The sequence below is a fragment of the Helianthus annuus genome, chromosome 3, assembly GCF_002127325.2.
Source record: "Helianthus annuus cultivar XRQ/B chromosome 3, HanXRQr2.0-SUNRISE, whole genome shotgun sequence".
NCBI lineage: Eukaryota > Viridiplantae > Streptophyta > Magnoliopsida > Asterales > Asteraceae > Helianthus > Helianthus annuus.
Genome location: NC_035435.2, coordinates 107,908,557 through 107,930,741, shown reverse-complemented (window position 1 = coordinate 107,930,741; position 22,185 = coordinate 107,908,557). Strand labels below are relative to the sequence as shown.

Sequence of the window (22,185 nt, the reverse complement as noted above, 5' to 3'; positions counted from 1 at the left end):
TAACTTAAAAAACAATATTTTATACGTGCCTATTTTTATGCACGTGTCGGTATAAATTCAAGCCGGTTTACGTTTAGACATAAATTTTCGTTATAGTTATATTAAAGATAGCGTTTACGTTTCTGTTTTCGGTGGATGTAAAATATGTATAGATATTCTTTTGATCATATTTCTTTCAGCTAAATCGATCAAAACCCCGCAGCGTAGCACAAGTAATCTTACTAGTTTTTATATAGTAAACAATAATTATAAATCATATTTATTTAATAAAATATTGGTTGGGTCAAGATCATTTCAGAACCATATATTTTTTCAGAACTTGCAGAACTGGTTTTAGCCACTCATTTTAGTTTATTTTATTTTTCTTTATATTATTAACAAAGGGTATAAAAGTAAATTTGAGTATCTTAAATTATCACATGTTTTCATATTTCCTTATATATCTCAATTTTAGTTGCTGGTTATTTTTTTTGAACGGCCAACAAACTCAATCCCGAGCACTCTCGGGGCACCCACTGGACAAACGGAGTACTCCGAGAGTAACCCGAGTCCACCACCAATTCCGGGGAAAACCCGGTAACCCACCCGCCCGTAGGCACGACGGTGAAATTACCGGTAAAACCCGTTTGGCTCAAGGATCCAACCCAGGTTTCCCTGGGTCTCCTATCATTGCCCACCAGTGTCTCACTCTGCACCAAGTGGGAGTCGAACCTGCATCTCACAATAAAAATGCAAGCCCTCCACCACTTGATGTAGAGATCATTGGCAGTTGCTGGTTATTGACTCATTATTGCATTACTTTCTAATTTATTTCATTTAGAAAGTAAGTGTTAGATCTTCATCATGCTTAAAACGGAAAGCACGTAATTGTTGAAAATCATACTAATAGTAAGATTTCACATGGATCATGCTAATCACACACGCCAAAATAATTTTCACACCCCTAAGCGCTCCGCTTTGGCCATAGCGCGGCGCTTAGGGCGACAAAAGGTGATACGAGGTTTCGAATGACTGACTGAGTGACAGACTGACAGACATAAAGGGTGACTAGGTTTCAGTCACCCCGTGAACCCTAAGCGCCGCGCTTTGGCCATAGCGCGGCGCTTCGATCCCAAATTCTGGCTTTAAATCACTAGCCAGACAACAGATTCATCACTCGAATAGTTTTCGGGCCTTGTTTTCTGTCGATCTTCTTTGCTCTATTAGTTAATTTTTTTGAAAAAACGATGTCGTGGTTCAGTAACTATCTTTTCGGTGATTATTCTGACGAGTCGGTTGTTCCTGATTCTTACGAGGGGACCGCTATTTCTGACTCGTTTGAGAAACCGGTGTCGTCCAACTTGAGGGAGACAGAGGTTGTATCTGGCATTCGTTATCGTGATAACACGGTGCAGCTGGATTTGAATACCCCTGTGGAGGACCCTTACGCACAACAAGGTTATTCGAATTTCGGTTACGGTGGCGACTATAGCTTTGTACAGCAGGAGTGTTATCCAAACGACAGTTACGGTTGTCATCAAAGTTATTCAAATTTCGGTTACCTGCACCAGGTGATTGCGTCTACTATCGTGCCGCGAGGTTCCAGCAAGGAGAAGGTCAACCTTAGTGACCTTTTCTTTCTTTACTGCCTACTACGCGGCCAGCCCTGCGATCTAGCAGCCAGCCTGGCAGATTACTTTGCTACTGCATACCATCGGCAGCTCCGCGGGTTTCTTCACACTGGCTCGTTTATCACCGCCATTGCACGATCGCTAGGGATCGTGCCCGAGCTAGATCCGCTGCTGTCCGATCCGGTCCCGTCATCTAGGTTGGGCCGCGCGTCAGTATCCGCTATGCAGATCACCCGTACCTATGATGTCGGGCTCCGGTTCAGGGGTGCTGACGGGCTGATTTGGCAGCCAGAGGTGTTGCCGGAGGTCATCCCGGTTGTTATCGAGCTGAGGCCTGGGGTGTTAGCCCCTCCTGAGGTTCAGCGGGAGGCTCGACGGGCTCAGCGACAGGCTCTGGGCATCGATGAGCCTGAGGATCAGCCTGAGGGTCAGCCTCAGCCTCAGGCTCAGGCTCAGGCTCAGGCTCAGGCTCAGGATGATCCGGCGCAGGAGGAGCCTGTCGAGGAGGTTCACGTACCACCAGTTCAGCCAGCTCCTGAGCCGCCACAGTACCCGCAGCACGTTTACGCTGACCTACCTCCGGTAGCGCGTGAGGTGGCTCGGGATTTCGACCGGCGCCTCAGACGTCAGGGTGCACGCATTGACTGGATCGTCCAGACGCTCGTTGAGCTACGAGAGCTCGCTGCGTTGCCTCCACTTCCCCTCCCACCGTCCCCACCGCACGAGGATTAGTACATTAGTTTGTTTGTTTAGTGTTTTGTTATGTATTATTATTGACTCAGTTGTACCTTTTTGTTGTGTATTGTATGTACAAACTGATATATATATATATATTGCAGTTAATCTTTTATTTAAATCACGTTGGTTCTGGATTGTTTACGTTTAATGCTTTCTGTATATTTTATTTAACGTGTTCGCTTTATTTAACGCTCGTTCAACTTATTATATACACCTTCTGTAAAAATAACGACGTAACGACGTAATTATAAAACAACGTTAATTTAATAAAATAACGACATTTTAATTCAAAAAAGGCAACATTCAATCATTCAAAAACAAATTCCCATTCATAACGGCAAATATCACATAAAAATTTTTTACTTCAAAAATATCTACCATACTAATTCAACCAAAAATCCCTACAAAACTAACCAAAATCAACCCAAATAATCCCCACCCCAAGCCCCAAGCCGTTTGTCTTTTTGCACACTCAAAGCGCCCCGCTATGGCCAAAGCGGGGCGCTTTGGCTTAGGTCAACAGACAAGGACTGACAGAAGTCAGTCCTTGTCTGTTGACCAAAGCCAAAGCGCCCCGCTTTGGCCATAGCGGGGCGCTTTGAGTGTGCAAAAAGACAAAGGCCGTGTGCGAATAGACCTAGCCTTTCACATAGGCCATAATTTCCATTTCATATATTTTATATATATATTTAAAGACTACAGCCATGATTCCATATATTTAATTACAATATGCAGTTCTTTTATTTACATAGATATTACATAGATCTGTAATTCATTATTTACATTTACATGTGCAGTTTCTTTTTATTAAATTTATAAGTTTGTGTGATTGATTTATTTATAAGTGTAAAATACAATATGGTTGAATGTACGAGCATATGCTGTGAAGTCACGCATGTTGAAAATATAATTACGCATGTTGAAAGAATGAAGATTCCGAGTTTGTTAACTCTTCCGAGTTTATGATGTTCGGATTTATGTTTTTTCAACATGTGAGATTAGGGTTTTGAGTTTTATAACGTGCGTAATATGAAGATCCCGAGTTTGTGAAAGAATGAAGATTCCGAGTTTGTGAAGTCTTCCAAGTTTATGATGTCGGATTTATTTTTTTTAACATGCGTGTTTAGCGTTTTGAGTTTTATAACGTGCATAATTTCATATCGTACGCTCGAACGTTAATGAACATTGTTAACCGGTCTCTTTGCATATAAGTAGTCGACTATTTTACATGTACGTAAGTTACATTTTACACATGTGTAACTTATGATAAATTTAATCACTTATATGTAATTCTTTTTTTTTTAATATGTATAATTACATAAATTACATATGTACAAGTGACCTATAATTTATGTATATAACATTTACATATATGTAAATAATTCATTTACATACATGTATATGTCATATTTACATATATGTAAATTCAGATTTTAAATTCATCCAACATTTACATATATGTTGCTAATTATTTGTACATTTACATATATGTAATTCTATAAATGTGAAATTGAAGTCCTGTGTAGGTTTAATATTCATAAAAAAAATAACTGCATGGAGAAAACAAATAATAAAATCATTGGCTACAAAGTTTGTGGATATTGGATTCAGGAGGAAAAGAAGTGCGTGAATATAGGATTATGAGGAAAGAACGGGATATACTGGGTTTTACCAAATTCAAGTGTTGTTATTTTTACTATTATGCCCTTACATGATTTAAAATGACCTATTAAATTTCACTTTAATTACAGTTATACCATGATTTATTTTTAGCCATTGATTAATAGATCAAAGTGTCACGCCCCGCTAAAATTCAGCCCAAAAATTCAGTGTTCTAGAACCTTCCGGGGCCATCTACACGCTTCAAGAGCTGCTCGGAAGACTCCGGAACCATCCGTATTTTTCCAGCAACTTGGAGGCAATAGAAAGACCAAAAATCAGCCAAGAACACTCTAGATACTTAGTAAAATATCATGGATATTTATGAATGAAATATCTTAGATATTTAGGCTTGATATTTTGTAAAGAGTATTCTAGATTAAGAATACTCTAGATAGTCTTGCAACTACTATAAATAGGGATCATGGGAGCTCATTTGAAGCATCCCTAGCAACTTGTAAACTTCATACACTTGTAAACTCTCTTTGTCTAATACAAAGCTATTCTCTTGTATACTTGTGTTCAAGTATTACAAGCAACTTCCTTGCGATCCAACGTTCCCTTTTAGCAACTTTTATAACCAAAACCCAACGACACTAAGTCGGCTAGGCTTACTTAGATCGTGTTCTAAGGCCGCACGCGAGTTGAAAGACTAACTCCGTGACAAGTGGTATCAGAGCGACGTTTCGATCCATCTAAGATGGCTGATGATAAGACTCAACTTATAACCACGGCTGGTGGAGAAGAAACCCGTGGGCGCGATGACACTCGCAAAGGAGGAAGAAAGAATCGAGACATGTCCAAGGACTTGGTCGCAAGCTTAGACAAACGTGTGGAAGACATGGAGACATCGATTGCTGAATTCAAGACACAAGTTGAAGAATTCAAGGCTGAAGTCGATATCTTCCAGACAAACACTAACGAGTCGCTGGAACAAATAGGTAGCGAGCTCGGCGAGTTAAGAGACGACATCAAACTTGCTATGCAAGTCATGCAAGCTGAATTAAAAGAGATGTTTATGAAGGAGCTGGGGCAGGTACAAAGCAATATAGAGAGCAAGTTTGCTGAAAAATTCAAGGAATTGCAAATGGAACTAAACATTTGCAAACAAGCACAAGCAAACCCGACAACAGTCGTAGGCAATCCGAAGGGAAAAGGTCTTCGCTTTGTCAATCTAGAAATCAAAGGAGAAACCTTAGAAGCATTGGTCGATACCGGTGCTAGCCACAACTTTATGTCAACAAACGAGGCGAGAAGACTCGGCTTAAGAATCACAACTCAAGAAGGCTGGATTAAAGCCGCTAACGGAGATCCCATACCGATCGAAGGTGTCGCTTGGGGCGTAAAAACCAAAATCGGGACATGGGCAGGCAAGTTACACTTCTCGATTGTTCCAATCGAAGACTACGATATTGTGCTCGGGGTGGACTTCTTTCGAGAACAAAAGGCCATGCCAGCACCATTCATGAACACACTCTACATCATCAAAGGCGATAAAGTGCACACTGCACCCTTGAAGTCAAAGAACCGAGGCAAAATATTATCAGCAATACAACTCACAAAAACACGTGAGGCATCCGGGCATCGCAACGAGGACGTTGCGAATTTAGGTGGGGGAGGATGTCACGCCCCGCTAAAATTCAGCCCAAAAATTCAGTGTTCTAGAACCTTCCGGGGCCATCTACACGCTTCAAGAGCTGCTCGGAAGACTCCGGAACCATCCGTATTTTTCCAGCAACTTGGAGGCAATAGAAAGACCAAAAATCAGCCAAGAACACTCTAGATACTTAGTAAAATATCATGGATATTTATGAATGAAATATCTTAGATATTTAGGCTTGATATTTTGTAAAGAGTATTCTAGATTAAGAATACTCTAGATAGTCTTGCAACTACTATAAATAGGGATCATGGGAGCTCATTTGAAGCATCCCTAGCAACTTGTAAACTTCATACACTTGTAAACTCTCTTTGTCTAATACAAAGCTATTCTCTTGTATACTTGTGTTCAAGTATTACAAGCAACTTCCTTGCGATCCAACGTTCCCTTTTAGCAACTTTTATAACCAAAACCCAACGACACTAAGTCGGCTAGGCTTACTTAGATCGTGTTCTAAGGCCGCACGCGAGTTGAAAGACTAACTCCGTGACAAAAGGCTGTAAAGAGTTCTGACTAGTTTTGCACAAAATGTGAGTTCTGCAATGAACTCAACCCAATATTGGTTTATGTTAGGTTGTGAAGGGAGTGAAAAGTTGGATTTGGCTGGGTTGTGTAGTGTAGTGTAGGTGGAAGAGAAAAAAAATTAATTTATTAATGAAAGGTTAGGTTAGATTGGGTTGTAATGGTGAACCGTAAATATATTAAGAATTCAAACATATGTTGTGCATTTTGGTTATATACTATCATGTGCATTTACTATAAAATGATTTATTTTTCAACTAACTTTTTTATGTTCTTGAAAATGCATATACATATTACATATTGCACATAGCTAGCACTCCTAAGGTTTCATAATTTATATGGTTGTTTGATGGGTAATGTCCTCGTTTTTAGTATCGTTGGACTCACATGGCATTTGAGGGCGTCCTTGAGCATTGGAGTGTGGCGATATTGGCATCAAATGATGCCTCATCTATGTAAAAAATGAGGTTGGATGGTTTTGAGTGGGTCAGAGGTTTTGTTTGTTATTAGGGGCTGTTTGACAACATCTGAATGGTTAAGTGCTGAATCAATAAGAGGTTTGAACCATTAAGTGTTGAACCAGTAAGAGATCTGGAGATCTGAACCATTAAGAGCCTGTATAATGCTTAAATGTTTAGAGGCAAATGTCTGACCAATTCAGATTGGAGGTCTTAACCATTCAAACTCTGTATAATACTTAATCATTCAGAGGCAAATGTCTGAATCATTCAGACATTTACTCGTGAAACAAACAGTCTGAACCATTAAGTGCTGAAACAATAAGAGGTCTGAACCATTAGGAACCTCATTAAGAGGTAAACAAACAGCCCCTTAGTTTTCTTTTATATTTACAAAATTCAAATTTCAAAATTATATTTACAAATATCAAATGGTGATATTAAGAAATTTTAAATTTTAAATTCAAAATCCCCCCACCCTCTCAACAATGCCAAAGCCAAAAGGGCAATGATTTTAGGAAGCTGATCCATGAGTATGTCATGCAGGGCAACCTTCATGTGTAGTTAGAACACAATATAACCAACATTCTCACTATCATATGGTAAAAAAAAAAAACAAAAAGAAAAAAAAAAAACCTCATGGCAACATTTAATCGCATCTTCCGTTCATCTTGGAATACAAATAACGGAGTGGCTGGTATTATGATTAATTGATTTCAAAGGCGCGTGAGGAGGTCCATGTAACTACAAAAAAAGCTCTTATACGAACATGTGTAGATATATATACATCGATCGAGGCTGGAAGCTAAAGAGACCTGCTTCAGGTGGGTTCGTAAGATGCTAACACATGTTTCGACCACAATGATGATACTACTCTGTCGATTGAGGATTATCTAGTTAACGTTGGTACACTGCCTCATAATCTAATAATGCCAAAATGGTAAGTTTTATGGAGTAGAGCGGAAAAAAATTGTAAGTAGTGAACAAGAACTCTTAACAAGGATACAAACCAAATGGACTCATAAAAATTGTATGCGGGAAACCCAATGGGGTGGTGGTCTATTGGTAAAGACAAAGCTTTTAAACATCTGGGTTTAGGAGAGAGAGGTCTTAGGTTCACGTACTACAGATAACAGGGATTAAAAGAAATTTACCGTTAAAAAAAATCAAGTACACGGGATATGATTATATTGCGAATTATATTATATTTACCACTTGAATAACAAATTCATATTTTTTTAATTGAGAAGTAATAAAAATAAGGAGTGTATATTAGGAAAATTGGTTTTTAATAAACCAACCTTTGTCTCATTGGTAAATAATAATCTTACCTACGTAATTGGTATACAATAATCCTACCTATCAACGTGTTGGTTCTTAATGAACTTCCGTTAATTATTTTTAACTGAAGTTAGTTTTTAAGTTTTATTTTTTACACAAACAGTCCCTGTAGTTGTAACTTACTAGTTTTAACTATTTTGCAAAACAAAAAAAACATCAAGGGCCATGTAATTAAATTTTATAAAATAGTTAAAACTAGTAAATTACAACTACAGGGACTGTTTGTGTAATAAATAAAACTTAAAAACTAACTTCAATTAAAAATAATTAACGGAAGTTCATTAAGAACCAACATGTTGATAGGTAGGATTATTGTATACCAATTATGTAGGTAAGATTATTATTTACCAACGGGACAAATGTTGGTTTATTAAAAACCAATTTTCCTAATTTATATTCAAGTGTAATAATAAATATACAATCATATCATAAACAAGGGCGGACTTAAGACAAAGGCAGGGTGGGCGGGCGCACCCCCGGGAAAAAAAAATTAGTGCTAGGTTCCTTCGAAAATCCCGTCCGCACCCCTTGGAATTTTTCGTCCGCACCCCTTGGAATTTTCCGTCCGCACCTCTTGGAATTTTTCGTCTGCACCCCTTAGGTAAAAAGTGTTATCAATTTATATTTTAATTTTTTTAGTAAACTCTTTTTTTTTAAATACTACCTAAATTATATGACTTTTAATACCTAAATAACTAAACCCAAATACCCAATACCTTTAATTAGCCCACTACTAAGTCTTAGCCCAATAAACAAACCCAACAAATCAACAATATTTCAAACTAAAATAAAATAAACAAGCCAAAACCCTTACATATTCTCTCCCGATCTCTCTATACCACCGTAATCAGCCACCATACCACCGACGATCGAACACGGGTAAATTTCTTTGTTATTTTTGATGAATTTTGGTTGATTTTTTGGTTGATATTAGCCGCATACTAACCATGACAGTAGACACGTGCTTCGTTTTGTTTTTCATTATGTTATATGGTGGGTTATATTTTGTTAGTGATGATATTTTGCCTTTTTTTTATAGCCGCATACACCATACAGTAGATCTGGTGGGTTATATTTGTTAGAGAAGAATGTTTGGCTTTTTCTTTTTATGGTGTATATGTTGTTTAGATGATTTTTAGGGTTATTTACATTATGATTTCTAGGGCTTGAATAGTTGATATATTATATAATATGTTATGGAGCCATGTTTTGGATAGATTTCAAAAAATGAAAACCCGTAGGGTGACGTTTTAATTATGTTTGTAACATGGTTTGACATATTTTTGATGATTATATAAATTTAGTTTGATGTTCTTTTGTTTTACATGACCCGACCCGATACAAACCGATTTTTTACTTATATACCTTGGGGCCTAAAATTTTTAAAAATGGTTCGCACCCCCATGGAAAAATTCTTGGATCCGCCACTGATCATAAATTATATTCAATTTGATGTGTCATGTATAATAAAATGATAACAATATTCACTATGTGGTTATCTTTATGGTGTTTAAAAGTTAAAACAGTAAGAAAGCATATAATATAAATCTGATTTAGTTAGGCAACCCATTTGAAAATTATGATCTTAACTTTATCAAAAGCATTTTTGGATTTTTCTTTTTATCCTATTCTATGGATTGGACTTCAAACCATATAAGTGAAGGCCCCCTCGTGTGGAAATTTTGATGCTTAACCAAATTTGGTGGCTGTTGGTCGATTATGATGTGATAATATTTCATTTAAGTAAAATTATGATGGACTGATAGAGAATTCTTCTATATATTAATAATACAATGATTTGAACAGTAAAAATTCTTCTATAATATATATATAAGTTTTTTAATAGTTTTATTATCTTCTTTACTCTTTAAGTTAGATAACTTATTGTTAACCGGTACTGGTATTTTTCTTCTACATATTAATAAATAGAATGATTTAAACAGTAAAAGATATAATAATACATATGAGTTTTTTAATAGTTTTATTATCTTCTTTACTTTTTAAGTTAGATAAGCTATTGTTAACCGGTACTGGTATCAAAAATACCAGTACGGTTATCGGTACATAAAGTTAAAAACCGACATCAGCCTAGTACAGAAAACACCAAAAGTCGATATCAAATTGATTTTCAAAATCTTTTAGTTTGGGAAATTCGGTACTGCTACCGGGTACCATTTGCTTATTCCTGGTCACGGGTGTCGTATAAACAACGGTATCGTGCAACTTTTTTTTTATTTTCTTCAACTTTTAATGATTTCTTTTTTTAGTTTCAAATGTAGGGATGAGCTCGGTACCAACCAATACCGAATCGGTACTGGTACCGAAAATACCAATTACGGTACCTGTATATGAAGGGAAAAAACGGTAGCGAACCAGTACCATGAACGCCAAAAGTCGTACCGAATTGGTACTTAAGATCTTTCGGTTCGGGAAATTCGGTACCGGTACCCAGTATCATTTGCTCATTTCTGACCACAGGTTTCATACGAACAACATTATTACCATACAACTTTTTTGGCTGATTTTCTTTTGGTTATCTTTTAGTGTTTTTTTTTCTATATTTTCTTTTTATTCTTGTCATCGGTTTCCGTGCGCAACGCGCTCGTAGTGATTTCAAAACATATGTAAACACAGACTAAACAACAAAATACGTTCGCCGCAACACGGCGATAATAAAAAACTAGTTAAATTAAACTAAAAAATATTGATTTAATTAATAATTAACTACATTTTCTTGGTGTTTGAATGACACAAAATACACATAAACTAAATGTAAAATAGGCCAACGATCAAGATGATGCATGTTTAAACTTTAAATATTATACTATCACTGATATTTTACAATTTTAATTATCAAATATATACCCAAATAAACTATAGAATTAATTACACCGTTAGCCTCTGTGGTTTGTGGAAAGTAACAACCTCATGTACTAATAGTTTAAAGTAACAGTCTAAGGGTGCACACATGGTATGGCTTCAGTGAATGGTTTGGGGATGCCATTCACCGATCGGTGAACCATTTCCCCTAATTCGGTGACCCCCATTCGGTGAACGGTGATTGCTTTTTTCGGTGAATAGTCACCGAATTGATTGATGAGAAGGGTGAACCATTTTTGACCGTTGCATTATATTTTTTTGACCGTTGCCCTCTTGACCGTTAAACAACCCAATTGAAAAAAACAATCTGTTGCCCTCTATTTTTATATAACCCACAATTTTTAATCATTTTAAAATATACAACTCTTTCAAAACATCTCTCTTTCTACACCCACAAACACCATGGATAAACAAAACAAAGGTGAACCCAAGAAAAAAGGTTTCGCTAGCCGAGGATAAACACCATGGTTTAATTTTTTTAGTTTTAAATATGTAATGTGTTTTTTTTTAATTAAAAGTACTTTTATTTAGTTTAAAATATGTTTTATTTATTTATGCATAATTTATAATTTCTAGAAAATAAAAAATATATAACTCAAACACCCTAGAGTGATTGAACCATACCTGGTGATTGAGGGCAAAATGGGGAGTGGAATTGGGAGTTGACATGGCATAATATTATTGGCTAGAGAATCACTCAAACACCCTAGAGTGATTGAACCATACCCTCCACCCTAACATTTTAACTTTTGATTTTGTAACATCCTGGGGCCTTAAGGCTAACAGTTGTTAAATACTAACTGAAAACTTAGAGTATTTTTGTCATTACAGAACTTAGTACCCAAAATTGTTACTTTGAAGAAACCATAGGAACTAATCCCACAATTAACTCTTATAATATTTAAAACATATTTTTTTTATTTAACTAAGTTTTTTTAATTATTTAACTAAATATTTTTTAAAATGGTGATAAAAGTAATGCATTTTAAAACATTATATAATTCTAGTTATTTAAAACTAGCTTTTATAAATTTTAAATATAATTTGTTATTTCATTTATTGTTTATATTTCTGACATTGTCAATTTAATTATTAATAATATGCAACTTTTAAATATTTTGTCATAAGCTATGAACAACGAGATCTTGCCCCGGTTAACTATTCCGCTACGAGTCGGGGTGTGACACCCAGTTTCTCGCCAGAATTCGTCAATATCCGGCCACCAAACCATCGGAATCCAAACAATACAAGGCGCCTTTGTTTTTTAATGTTATACTATTATTTTTTAGAAGAAGATATAGATGATGAAAATGTTTGAAATTTTATGTCTTTTGATTTTTTTTAGACTTTATTAGGGTGATTTTGTTGTTTAGATTATTTTTTTGTTGTTACAACTTACAAGATAAAAGTAGTCAACAATTACTAGGGCTTGAAAAGTAAAATTGAATATTATGGAGCGATTCGTATGTTTAGTACTTTAGTGTTGATTTATGAACTTATGGAGCAATTTATATATGATAAGAACCATGAGTAGGGAACTAGCTCTAGATAATGTTTTGGGTAGATTTCAAAAAATGTAAACCCGTGGGGCGATATTTTAAATGTGTTTGTAATGACGTTTGATTTGTTTTTGATAATTATATAAATTTTAGCTTGATGTATTTTTGTAAATTTGCATGACCCGAACCGATTCGACTCAATATGAACCGAATTTTTTTATATACTTAGGGGTCTAAAATTTTTAAAAATATTTCGCACCCTCATAAAAAAATTTATGAGTCCGCCGCTGTAAATAAGGAAAAAAAAGTTAAAGAATGAAAATAAATGTTCTTATATCGTTAAACTATAATAATATATATAAAACATTTTTAAATTAAATACTATATAAATACTTAATAAATAAATAATTACCTTTGTTTCACATTTTATTATAGATAATATATTTACCTATATATTAAAAATTGAATAGAATGAGCAGTAATCAAAATAGAATTCAATGAATGGTATTGGGTACCGGTATCGGTATTAAATTTATCAAATCGGGTGTATTTTCGGTATCGGTATTCATCGGTTTTTACCCTCAAATATCGGTGCCGTACCAGTACCGACCGGTACCGTACCAGGTATATTCGGTAACGGTACCCACTTTTGGGGATTTAGATAACGGTATTTTCGGTACCGGTTGGTACCGAGCTCATCAATTTCTGTAGCAACGTAGCAATGCAAGTAATTGCACCGTTTAGATTACTTTTCATACACACAGTAAGTAAACTGTATTTCGTTTGAGTGAGGTTTTATATACACAACAACTTATTTTGCTTTATTTTTTGTCTTTTTCTATAACGAAGGAATTGTAGCATATAAAATTAACTTGGATATTTAGATTATCGATAAGCAAATCGTATCAAATCCTGTAATCAAACCGGTATCGTATCGGTACCAAATTTACTATACCAAATCATTTTCGGTACCAATTTAGTACCCACCTTTTGGCCTTTTCAGAATATTACTTTCGGTTCGACATCGGTCTAGCACCATACCTGTATTTATTGATTTTTACCTTCACATACCATACCGTATCGTACCGAGCATTTTCGGTGCCGGTACCTAATTTCGATGATTTTCTGGATCGGTACTTCCGTTGCCGTTATCGGTATCGAGCTCATCCATATTTTAACGTGTTAGTACCGTAATAACTAAACTGAAAACAACCGAATTTCCAACGTGTAGAATGTGTGGGTCCTATTATTATATATTAGGTTATTTAAAATCGCTTTTTTAGGACGGAGTGACTATCCTTTTCACGACATTTTTATTTATGTTTTGATATTCGATATCTGCTTACCGTTACCGACACGCGTTTTGCAGTCATTGGGTCCCCGCCGCCACGCGCGAGCGGAAAATCAACTAGTTTAATTAAAAATGCTTATCATGTGAATTAATCAACCTTAAACAAATGAAAGAAAAAACAAATTCACATTAATGAACCTTAAACAAATGAAAGAAAAAGGGCAAATTGGATTTAAATAATGTTAGCTTTCTCAATTTTGCTGATAATAATCCCAACTTAGTTATTGGCCGATAATAATCCGAACTGAATGCCTATAGAGGCCTCACGCTCATGATTTCTTAACTGTTATTCCTATTGAAGGTTTGGGTCAACGTATGTCAGCGGTGGAGTACCGGTCAATCCTTAAGTACCATTTGATGATCCCCATGTTCCCGAATGATGATACTTGCCCAGTCTGCCGTAAAGCATGCCTGGATAAATACGGGGAGCATGCATTACACTGTAGAGAGTTTCCGGGGTTTAAGTATCGCCATGACTTTGTGCGAGACGTGTTAATGGATATTCTCAGACGAGCAGGGATCTCGGCGAAGAAAGAGGCACCGGTTAATTTTCTTACAGACCCGTCGGAGGGGAGATCCACCCTACGCCCAGCTGACGTGCTAGTTTTTGGTTGGGAGGGCGGGAAACATGCTTGTGTCGATCTCACAGGTGTATCCCCACTAGCCGGGTTCCGGGAAAATGGATTTGTGGCGGGGCAAATGGTACTGAAAGCAGAGTCAAAGAAGGTGGAAAAGCACGCGAAAGCTTGTGAGGATAATCAGCATGCCTTTGTCCCCCTGGCGTTTGACACGTTCGGCTCTTTGGCGCCGGAGGCAGTTCGGTTCTTGTCTAGAGTTCAGCGTGTGGTCCATAGCAACTTTTCGACCCCTCAGGGGCAGGGCTATGTTTTTAGTAGATTAGGGTTTTCTATTCAAAAAGGGATGGCGGCGCAGTTTGTTGCTCGTCTACCTGCTATCCTTATGTAATTTGCCCCGAGGATTGGAATGAAATTAGTATTTAATGGTTAACTGGTCCATTTTTGGCCGATAATAGTCTGCGTTAAATATAGTTTAACGGAGTTAAGTTTTTTTTCGAATTACAAACTGATGTTTTAGGGCTTTTATTTAGAACGAGGATACGAGTTGATTGATGTAAAATTTAACTCGAAATACCGGTTCGATTCACAAGAGCCGTTTTCAATAAAGTTTATATGGTGATGTCGAAAAAAATAAACATAAAACGCAAAGCAATCGGACCGATATCAACTAAACAACATCAATACTGGTATCGATATTCGTTTTTATTGTTTTTTTTATCAATGTAAGGTTTTATTTTTCGATTACTATAGTAAATGTCAATGCTATAACGAGTCAAACAGATACTAATCGAATTTCCGCCGCGAAACGCGAGAAAAATTCACTAGTTACTAGTAATAAAATTATTATATCACAATTAACCACCTCTTGAAGCACCTTTTAACACCACCTCATGAACTAACTGCTACACCAATTGAACCTTATGTTGCCAATACCTCCGTAACCACATAATGAACCAATAATATCAACTTAAGTTTATGCTTTTTATAAGTATTATATGTGGTATTATTTTTCTATTTGTATAGTATTTTGATTTATTATTATTATTATTATTATTATTATTATTTTATTATTATTATATATATCAATTTATAACAGGTGTTTGCTACAGTATTTGAGGGTGTTTTTGTACTTTCAAAGATCATGCAACTAGATTATCCACGCATACGATTTGCTTCTCTGTTCCTCCTCTCCGTACTCTCCAGAACAGACCAGCTTGCGCACCACCGCCACTACCGACTCCCTTCCATCTGCTACTGATCATCGTTGATTCACACCACCGCCAGTACCGACTGCTGATTGTAGCGGACTGCCGATTCCAAACCAGGTTATGTATATCGTTGCTCTGATGTACCAGTTTCTTAGCTGTTTCAATCTTCAGTGTTTTTCTTCACAAAATTTTAATTTAGGCCATCTTTAATTTACTACATTGGGTTAACTCTCAGGGGAATCATGAATTTTGGGAAAGAATGCATCCAGCTTCCCTCATATTAAACCCTAGATTCTCACGGTCAAACAACACAGATTTGTGTTATAGCTCCACTTTAAGAGGAAATAAAGTCTTATGCATGTATTGAATCTGTAAATACAATAAATCAATTGGAAAATCATGCCATATGAGCTTCAATTCATACAATACGTTCGCCGAGTTGTTTAACACGGCTAGGGTTTCGGATTCCGGTGAGTTTGATAGTGCTTTGAGTAATTTGACGGTTAGGTTACAGGCGGAAGTTGCCGGAGGAGATTCGTTTAGGAAATTAGCGGTTGGAAGTGTGTCGTTTGGGCTAGATTCGGTGACCATCTACGGGATGATGCAATATACACCTGATTTGTCTAAGGAGCAGTGCAGTGAGTGTTTGGATGGTGCAGTTAGGGAGCTACGTGGTTGTTGTAGTGGTACAGTGGCAGCAAGGGTGTTTTATCCGAATTGCTTTGTGAGGTATTCGAATGAGCATTTTTATAATGATCCTCTGCTTATTTCGGTCCCTTCGAAGTTGACTCGAGGTACTGATTGTAGTTATTGCAAATTTGCAATGCTGTTTGTCTATTGTATATGCTAGCATTGGAATTTGATTTCATATGTGAAATGTGAATAAGTGATAGGACTTCTCAGTAACTGGCTTTAATGATTTTTTTGTTTGATTTTAATTCAATTGAGCATTACAAGTTTTTAAAATTAAAACCCCATGATCACTCTGGCAGGCAAAAAGAACAGCACTGCAAGAATAATTTATGTGGTCGTTCCCGTGGTATGTGTCTCTGTTGGGTTGATTGGAATCGGCATCTGGTTCTTTCTTACAAAAATATGGCAAAAGGACGGTGTGTCAAAGAAAGAAACTGCTAGCTTCTCTACTCTAATTACGAAACGGACACTAAGTTCAACTAATGACACTGGTAAATTTTTGTATTCATAAATATCACTAAACTGATGATGTTTTTACTTTTTGCTTTATAGTGTTTGAATTTTCATTGTTGATTATAGTTATTCTTGCAAAACCAATAAGAAAAACATTATAGTATAGTATGTGATCATTCCCGTGATAGACTATTTGAAAAGCGACTTCTATACGAATCTTTAAATTAAGTCTGAAAGTTATCTTTTTCATATCTTATTGTAATTGTTTAGTTGGAATGGAGACTATTAGCGTACATCTTTGCAATACGATTTTAAGACGATTGAAGTTGCAACAAACTACTTTTCTCAAAAGAACAAGATCGGGGAGAGGTACGAGAGCTAAGGGAGGCGGCGACATAATTTGGAACTAGGGTTCCGGCCGGTTACCATATCCCACAGCCGATCTGGCTTCAAGACGATGTCCCCGACAACATGCAATGGCCGGGCAGTTAGGGGTTCGCCCCAAACAGGTACGTACTCTGACGAACAAGGTTAGACTTGACATCCATTGCTCTATCTCTTTGGATGAGTGTAGCTTAGTGGGTCGATTTGTTGTCTGGGGTCAGGGGGTGTATAACTACATGTTATTTGCAGAAGCATAAGAAGTTGTAGTTTGTAAGTGAAGATGGAATGAAGAAGTTGTAAAACACGTGTCAACATACTTTTGTACTTACCACGACTTTATTTTGTAAGTTTTCTCTTTCAATTGTTATATCGAATCACAAATCAGGTCTCCCCGCCGCGAAGCGCGGGTGTAACCCCTAGTTATTATTATAACACAAGGTAGTTAGCGCCAAGGATGTTTTATGTGTTTTGAAGTTGACCACCAAAGTTTATATTTTGCAAGATCCCCTTGGTTTGAAACACGTAAATAGAGAGAAGTGCCCCTCTTTTTTCTATCGTTTCCTCTCACTTCTTTTTTTTCGAACTTATTTTTGATGTCTTCGGTGCAAAGAGTTCATCTGCAGCAGAGGATAGGATGGTCGGCGGAAATGGTGATTATGTTATGACCAAGGGTATTTAATCCAATGGTCTTTCGTGACCCAGTTTTTCAAAAAGAGATACGTCATACTGGTTTAGATAACAACTCCTTGCCTAACTGCACTGATTTAATGTTACATGATCGTTGTATTTCTCAAAGAAAAGAAATCAACAAGCATTTTTATTTCTCAAAGAAAAGAATGGTCATTGTTAGACCATGTGTAGTGGTATAACACTATAATGCCCCCACCATGGGGCGTTTTGCGCCATGTGGCGTCCTAGTCAGCAAGGGGGCATTATAGCAAAAGTGGTGTAGTGGTATAATGCCCCATAATGCCCAATTCAATCATTTTACAATCATTTCACAATTATTTTTTTTAATTTAAAACATAAAATAACATTCATTAATTTAAAAAAAAATTACATTACTTGAAAAAAAAAAAAACTAAAGAAAAAACCGAAAGTAAAAAAAAAAAAAGCTGAAAAAAAAAAAGAAAAATAACTGAAAAACATAAAAAAAAAAACATAAAAAAATAATATGATCTAGAGTCCATATTTTTCTTTAATTTTTTGGCGACGCATTTGCGCAAGGATCAACGCATCGCCTTGTAGGTGGTCGATAGGTTTGGACAAAAACTCGATGTCCTTTTCCATTTGCCTCGCCTCTTGCATCTCGTTAAATTTTTTTGTTTCGGCCACTCGTTCCCTCATAATTTCATAACGTTGGTGGCCGAGATCTCGAATGTCTTGGAGACGACGGTTCATCTCCTCGAAATCATCCTTTAACTCGAGATCGGAAGACGACTCGACCGTTTTTTTCCCGGCTCCCTTTCTTCTACCGCCGGGTCGGGCCAACTCTTCTTGAATGCCCTCGTCCACCGCCTCATTTAAATCAACATTGCGGGCATCCGATGTCGGAGTTGACGGGTCAACAGAGGATGATGTTTTTGACCTTTTAGCCCGACGTCTACTACTAGACGTCATTGGGTTAACTACCGCCCACTTTGGACTTTTTCGAAGTAGCTCCCAACACTTGTAGTACGTGAAAGGGCCTTTTGTCCTCTCGAACTCCTCCAAACTCTTCGTTAAAACCCCCACGTCACCTTCACCACTCGGGCGATTATCGTAGTTACGTTGGAAGACTTCTTGAAACGCATGACACTTGTTGTTTATGTCGGTCCATTTGCTAGAAATCGAGTCTTTGTCCCGATGTTCGCCTTGACCCCACGTGCTAAAGAAGAGTGCACGAACCCTATCCCAAAAAACCGGACCCGTTTGAAAGTTTGCTACAAAAAAAAAAAAAATAATAATAAGTTGTTTGTTAAAAAATAAAATAACAAAGTAAGTAAAATAATATTTATATAAAATATTTACCCGTCTCTTCGTCCTCCGAAATGTCGACATACGCCCGAGTCAACGCGTATTCCTCTTCCTTCGTCCATTTGATTATATTTTTTGTACGCCTCGGTGCGTCCTTATCCTTCTTCTTATGCGACCTTTTGCCGCGTTTCGATGTTTCTTGCACCGGTTCGGGTTGCGTCTCCGGTACGACTTCCACATCGGGTTCGGCTTCGGGTTGTGACGGTTGAGACCCGCCGGCTTGACCATAGCCGAAAGTTGGAGGAACAAACGGAGGGGCGCCACTTAAGTAAGCCGCGTAAGTTAAAAAGCTCGGGTCCATGTCTTGAAGGTTGAATGGGGTTTGCGGTTGGGTTGTGTTCGGGTTTGCGGGTCTAGCGGGGACACCAAAAGGAGGGCGGAAAGGATGCATGGTTGTATAAAAATAAGAAGAAAGTGGGTTTTTTTTATAAAAGTTGGAAGAAAGTGGGAGAGTTTGTGAAGTTTTGTATAAAAAATGGTGTGAATGTGGGTTATATATATATAGTGGGAATTATTTAAAAAAAAAAAAAATAAGAAAGTTACCGTTTGAACAACGGTCGAAAGATGGTGGCCCCCACACGAATTAAGCGTTATTTTTAAAACGCCGGACCCAATTTTTTTCGAAAATCACGCCGGAAAACGCCCCCTGTAGTGGGGGGTTGGGCGTTTTAGGGCGTTTTGGGGCAATTTTTTTAAAAAAAAAACGCCCCATTACGCTTGGTCTTACACCTAACCGGTCAAGAGGTGAAAAAGAAAGAGCCCAGGCGTGGGCCAAACTATTGATACACACAATTACAAGACAACCTAGTCACCACATACATGTTAAAGTGTTAAACCATGTAAGCATCTAATAACTTTTAACATATTAAATCACATGGTTAATTAATTACAAATCAAGTCTGTAATTTTAATAAATATAATCTAAAAGCATCCATAATAGGACGCTTTTGAGAAGAAAGAATGATGGAAAGGGGATAGGGATGATAGATATCTTTTGTAAGAACGTTTAAATCCAGGTTATATGAGAGGGAGGGTGTGTTACCGAGACGTTTTTTAAGCCAGTTTGGCTACGAGAGGGGCAAACTTGGGGCAAAATTGATGTGAATTTGGTTTTGAAGTCTCCTATTTTAAATTCTTTATTAACAATAAATAAAAACTCTCACTATTCTTACACTCTTTTTCACTCTACCTCTTTATATATATCTATGAATATACATACACATACACAGAGAGAAGTAGTGTGTGAATATTATAAACTAATAAAAATTTGATTTTCATGTTAGAAAAAGGTTGCTTTTTTTTTTGTAAGACATTAAATTTCAAACAAAAATATCTACACAAAGGTACTTTTTTGCAACTTGTGCTGCACAAAAATTCTATAAAATCCAACAAACAATTCCTCCATATACCCTTCCCCCTCTCTTCCATCTCTTCTTCTTTTTTTCAGCAAACTTTGAAGCTTATTCTTCAAAGTAATTGCTCTGTTTTTATTCATATTCAAGGTTTTAAGCCTAAAACCCATTGTTCTTCATCTGGGATTTGGTCATTTTCGTATTTATTAATGTTCAACCTCTTGCTGTTGATGTTTGAAATACATGTCTCAGATTTTAAGTGAACATTTTCACTCTGAGTTTATGATCAATAATTCCTCATATTGGCGTAGAACCCATTTAGTTCACTCGTTTTCAGTTGTGTTTCTCTACTGGTTCTATTACATCACATGATTCATACTCTGTTTTTTGCTTTAGTTACAAACTACCCCTAATTAGATCCAAATCCATACAAAAACAATTATCTGTTTGAATAATAATCGAATTAAAGCTTAGTTACTATGTGGGTCATTCTCAGTTTCTTCAATTTCACTCTCTAAATCTTCAGTATTGTTCCATTACATTTCATAATTTGGTGCTCTGTTTCTGCTCTGTTTTTTGCTCTGTTTTTGCTCTGTTTTCTGCAATAGTTACTTAATAAAAAACGCCAATCTATCTTAGTAATAATCAAATTAAACCTTATTTACTATCTGGGTTGTGCTTATTTTCTTCTGATTCACCCTCCAAATCATCAAGTTCGTCTTGTTTTTTCGGTATTTTGATGGCTTCTTCGAGTGGTAAAGCGACTTCATCAGGTGGTTCTGATGAAGATCTTCAACGATTAATGGATCAAAGGAAGAAGAATAGAATGGTGTCGAATCGGGAATCGGCAAGGAGATCAAGATTGAGGAAGCAAAAGCACCTGGACGAGTTGAAGACTCAGCTGAGTCAACTCAGGATGGAGAATAACCAGGTTATGGCTACTATTAGTGTCACCATGCAGCATTATACGAATGTGGAGGCTGAGAATTTGGTGTTGAGGGCTCAGGTGACCGAGCTGAGCCGTCGGTTGGATTCGCTAAACCAGATCGAGTCGATCATGAGTCAACCCGTTGATTCGGGTTGGGGTGGCACTGAGTTTGTTGACGAGTTTATGGGTAACTCACTGAGTTGTGTTTATGCTAACTTGCCTATTTTGGCTGCTTCAGACATGATTCCGTACTGAAAGTGTTGTAACAATGTAGTCATTGAATATTGACTTTATTTGGAGGGTAAAATGGTCTTTTTGTATGAGGTGGGGGAGGGTCATGAAAGTTGTGTTGGTAGATCGAGTAAATAAGCAATATATGCACAATCATTTATCGTTTAATAAAAATGTTATTTTATATAAGTGTTTGGTAGAAGAAAATATGCATGCATATGTGATGACGGGTCGGGTCTAAAATGCCCAGATCTATAAGTTTGGACATGAGCACCACCGAGCATGTACACCTCGCCTCCAGATTTGACGTATCTGGAAACAAACACCACGACGACCAAACATAAATGTACACAACATGTCTGAAATTATGTCTAAAGTGGACCAGATCATTACAAAAGATGTACACACAATCATTACTAATAAAACGATGCAACGATATCACTGTGGTACCCTACATGACAACGAACGTCGAACAATGCTAGTCGATGCAAGAGAGAACCATCCCTTTTTATGAAAGTAACATCATGTTGATTCGCCTCCTGTCGGGATCTGGTTAGGTTAAATAATAAAGTCGCATGCATGAGGAGGCTAACAATGTTGTTTTCTTTCAGACTTACAGTCCCA

At 36.9% G+C, this 22,185-nt stretch overlaps 2 protein-coding genes across 2 annotated transcripts; both read left to right on the top strand.

Annotated features, from left to right (window-relative positions):
- The first annotated feature begins 15,456 nt into the window (after nucleotides 1-15,456).
- On the top strand, nucleotides 15,457-18,207 carry LOC110929467 (cysteine-rich receptor-like protein kinase 28). Its single transcript, XM_035987927.1, has 4 exons — nucleotides 15,457-16,298; nucleotides 16,497-16,688; nucleotides 16,921-17,159; nucleotides 17,284-18,207. The coding sequence occupies exons 1-3, from the start codon at nucleotides 15,911-15,913 to the stop codon at nucleotides 17,058-17,060; spliced, it is 720 nt and encodes a 239-aa protein (XP_035843820.1). The 5' UTR covers nucleotides 15,457-15,910; the 3' UTR covers nucleotides 17,061-17,159; nucleotides 17,284-18,207.
- A 2,094-nt stretch (nucleotides 18,208-20,301) lies between these two features.
- Nucleotides 20,302-21,750, top strand: LOC110929469 (bZIP transcription factor 11). Its single transcript, XM_022172626.2, has one exon. It carries the CDS (start codon nucleotides 21,142-21,144, stop codon nucleotides 21,583-21,585), a length of 444 nt encoding a protein of 147 aa, XP_022028318.1. The 5' UTR covers nucleotides 20,302-21,141; the 3' UTR covers nucleotides 21,586-21,750.
- The last annotated feature ends 435 nt before the right edge of the window (nucleotides 21,751-22,185 follow it).

What these genes read in the sequence shown, in the direction of transcription:
- LOC110929467 (XM_035987927.1), top strand. Translation starts at nt 15,911, where the DNA reads ATGAGCTTCAATTCATACAATACGTTCGCCGAGTTGTTTAACACGGCT. An exon ending in CCCTTCGAAGTTGACTCGAG is followed by an intron (nt 16,299 to 16,496) that starts GTACTGATTGTA and finishes TCACTCTGGCAG; the next exon opens with GCAAAAAGAACAGCACTGCA. An exon ending in AAGTTCAACTAATGACACTG is followed by an intron (nt 16,689 to 16,920) that starts GTAAATTTTTGT and finishes GTAATTGTTTAG; the next exon opens with TTGGAATGGAGACTATTAGC.
- LOC110929469 (XM_022172626.2), top strand. Translation starts at nt 21,142, where the DNA reads ATGGCTTCTTCGAGTGGTAAAGCGACTTCATCAGGTGGTTCTGATGAA.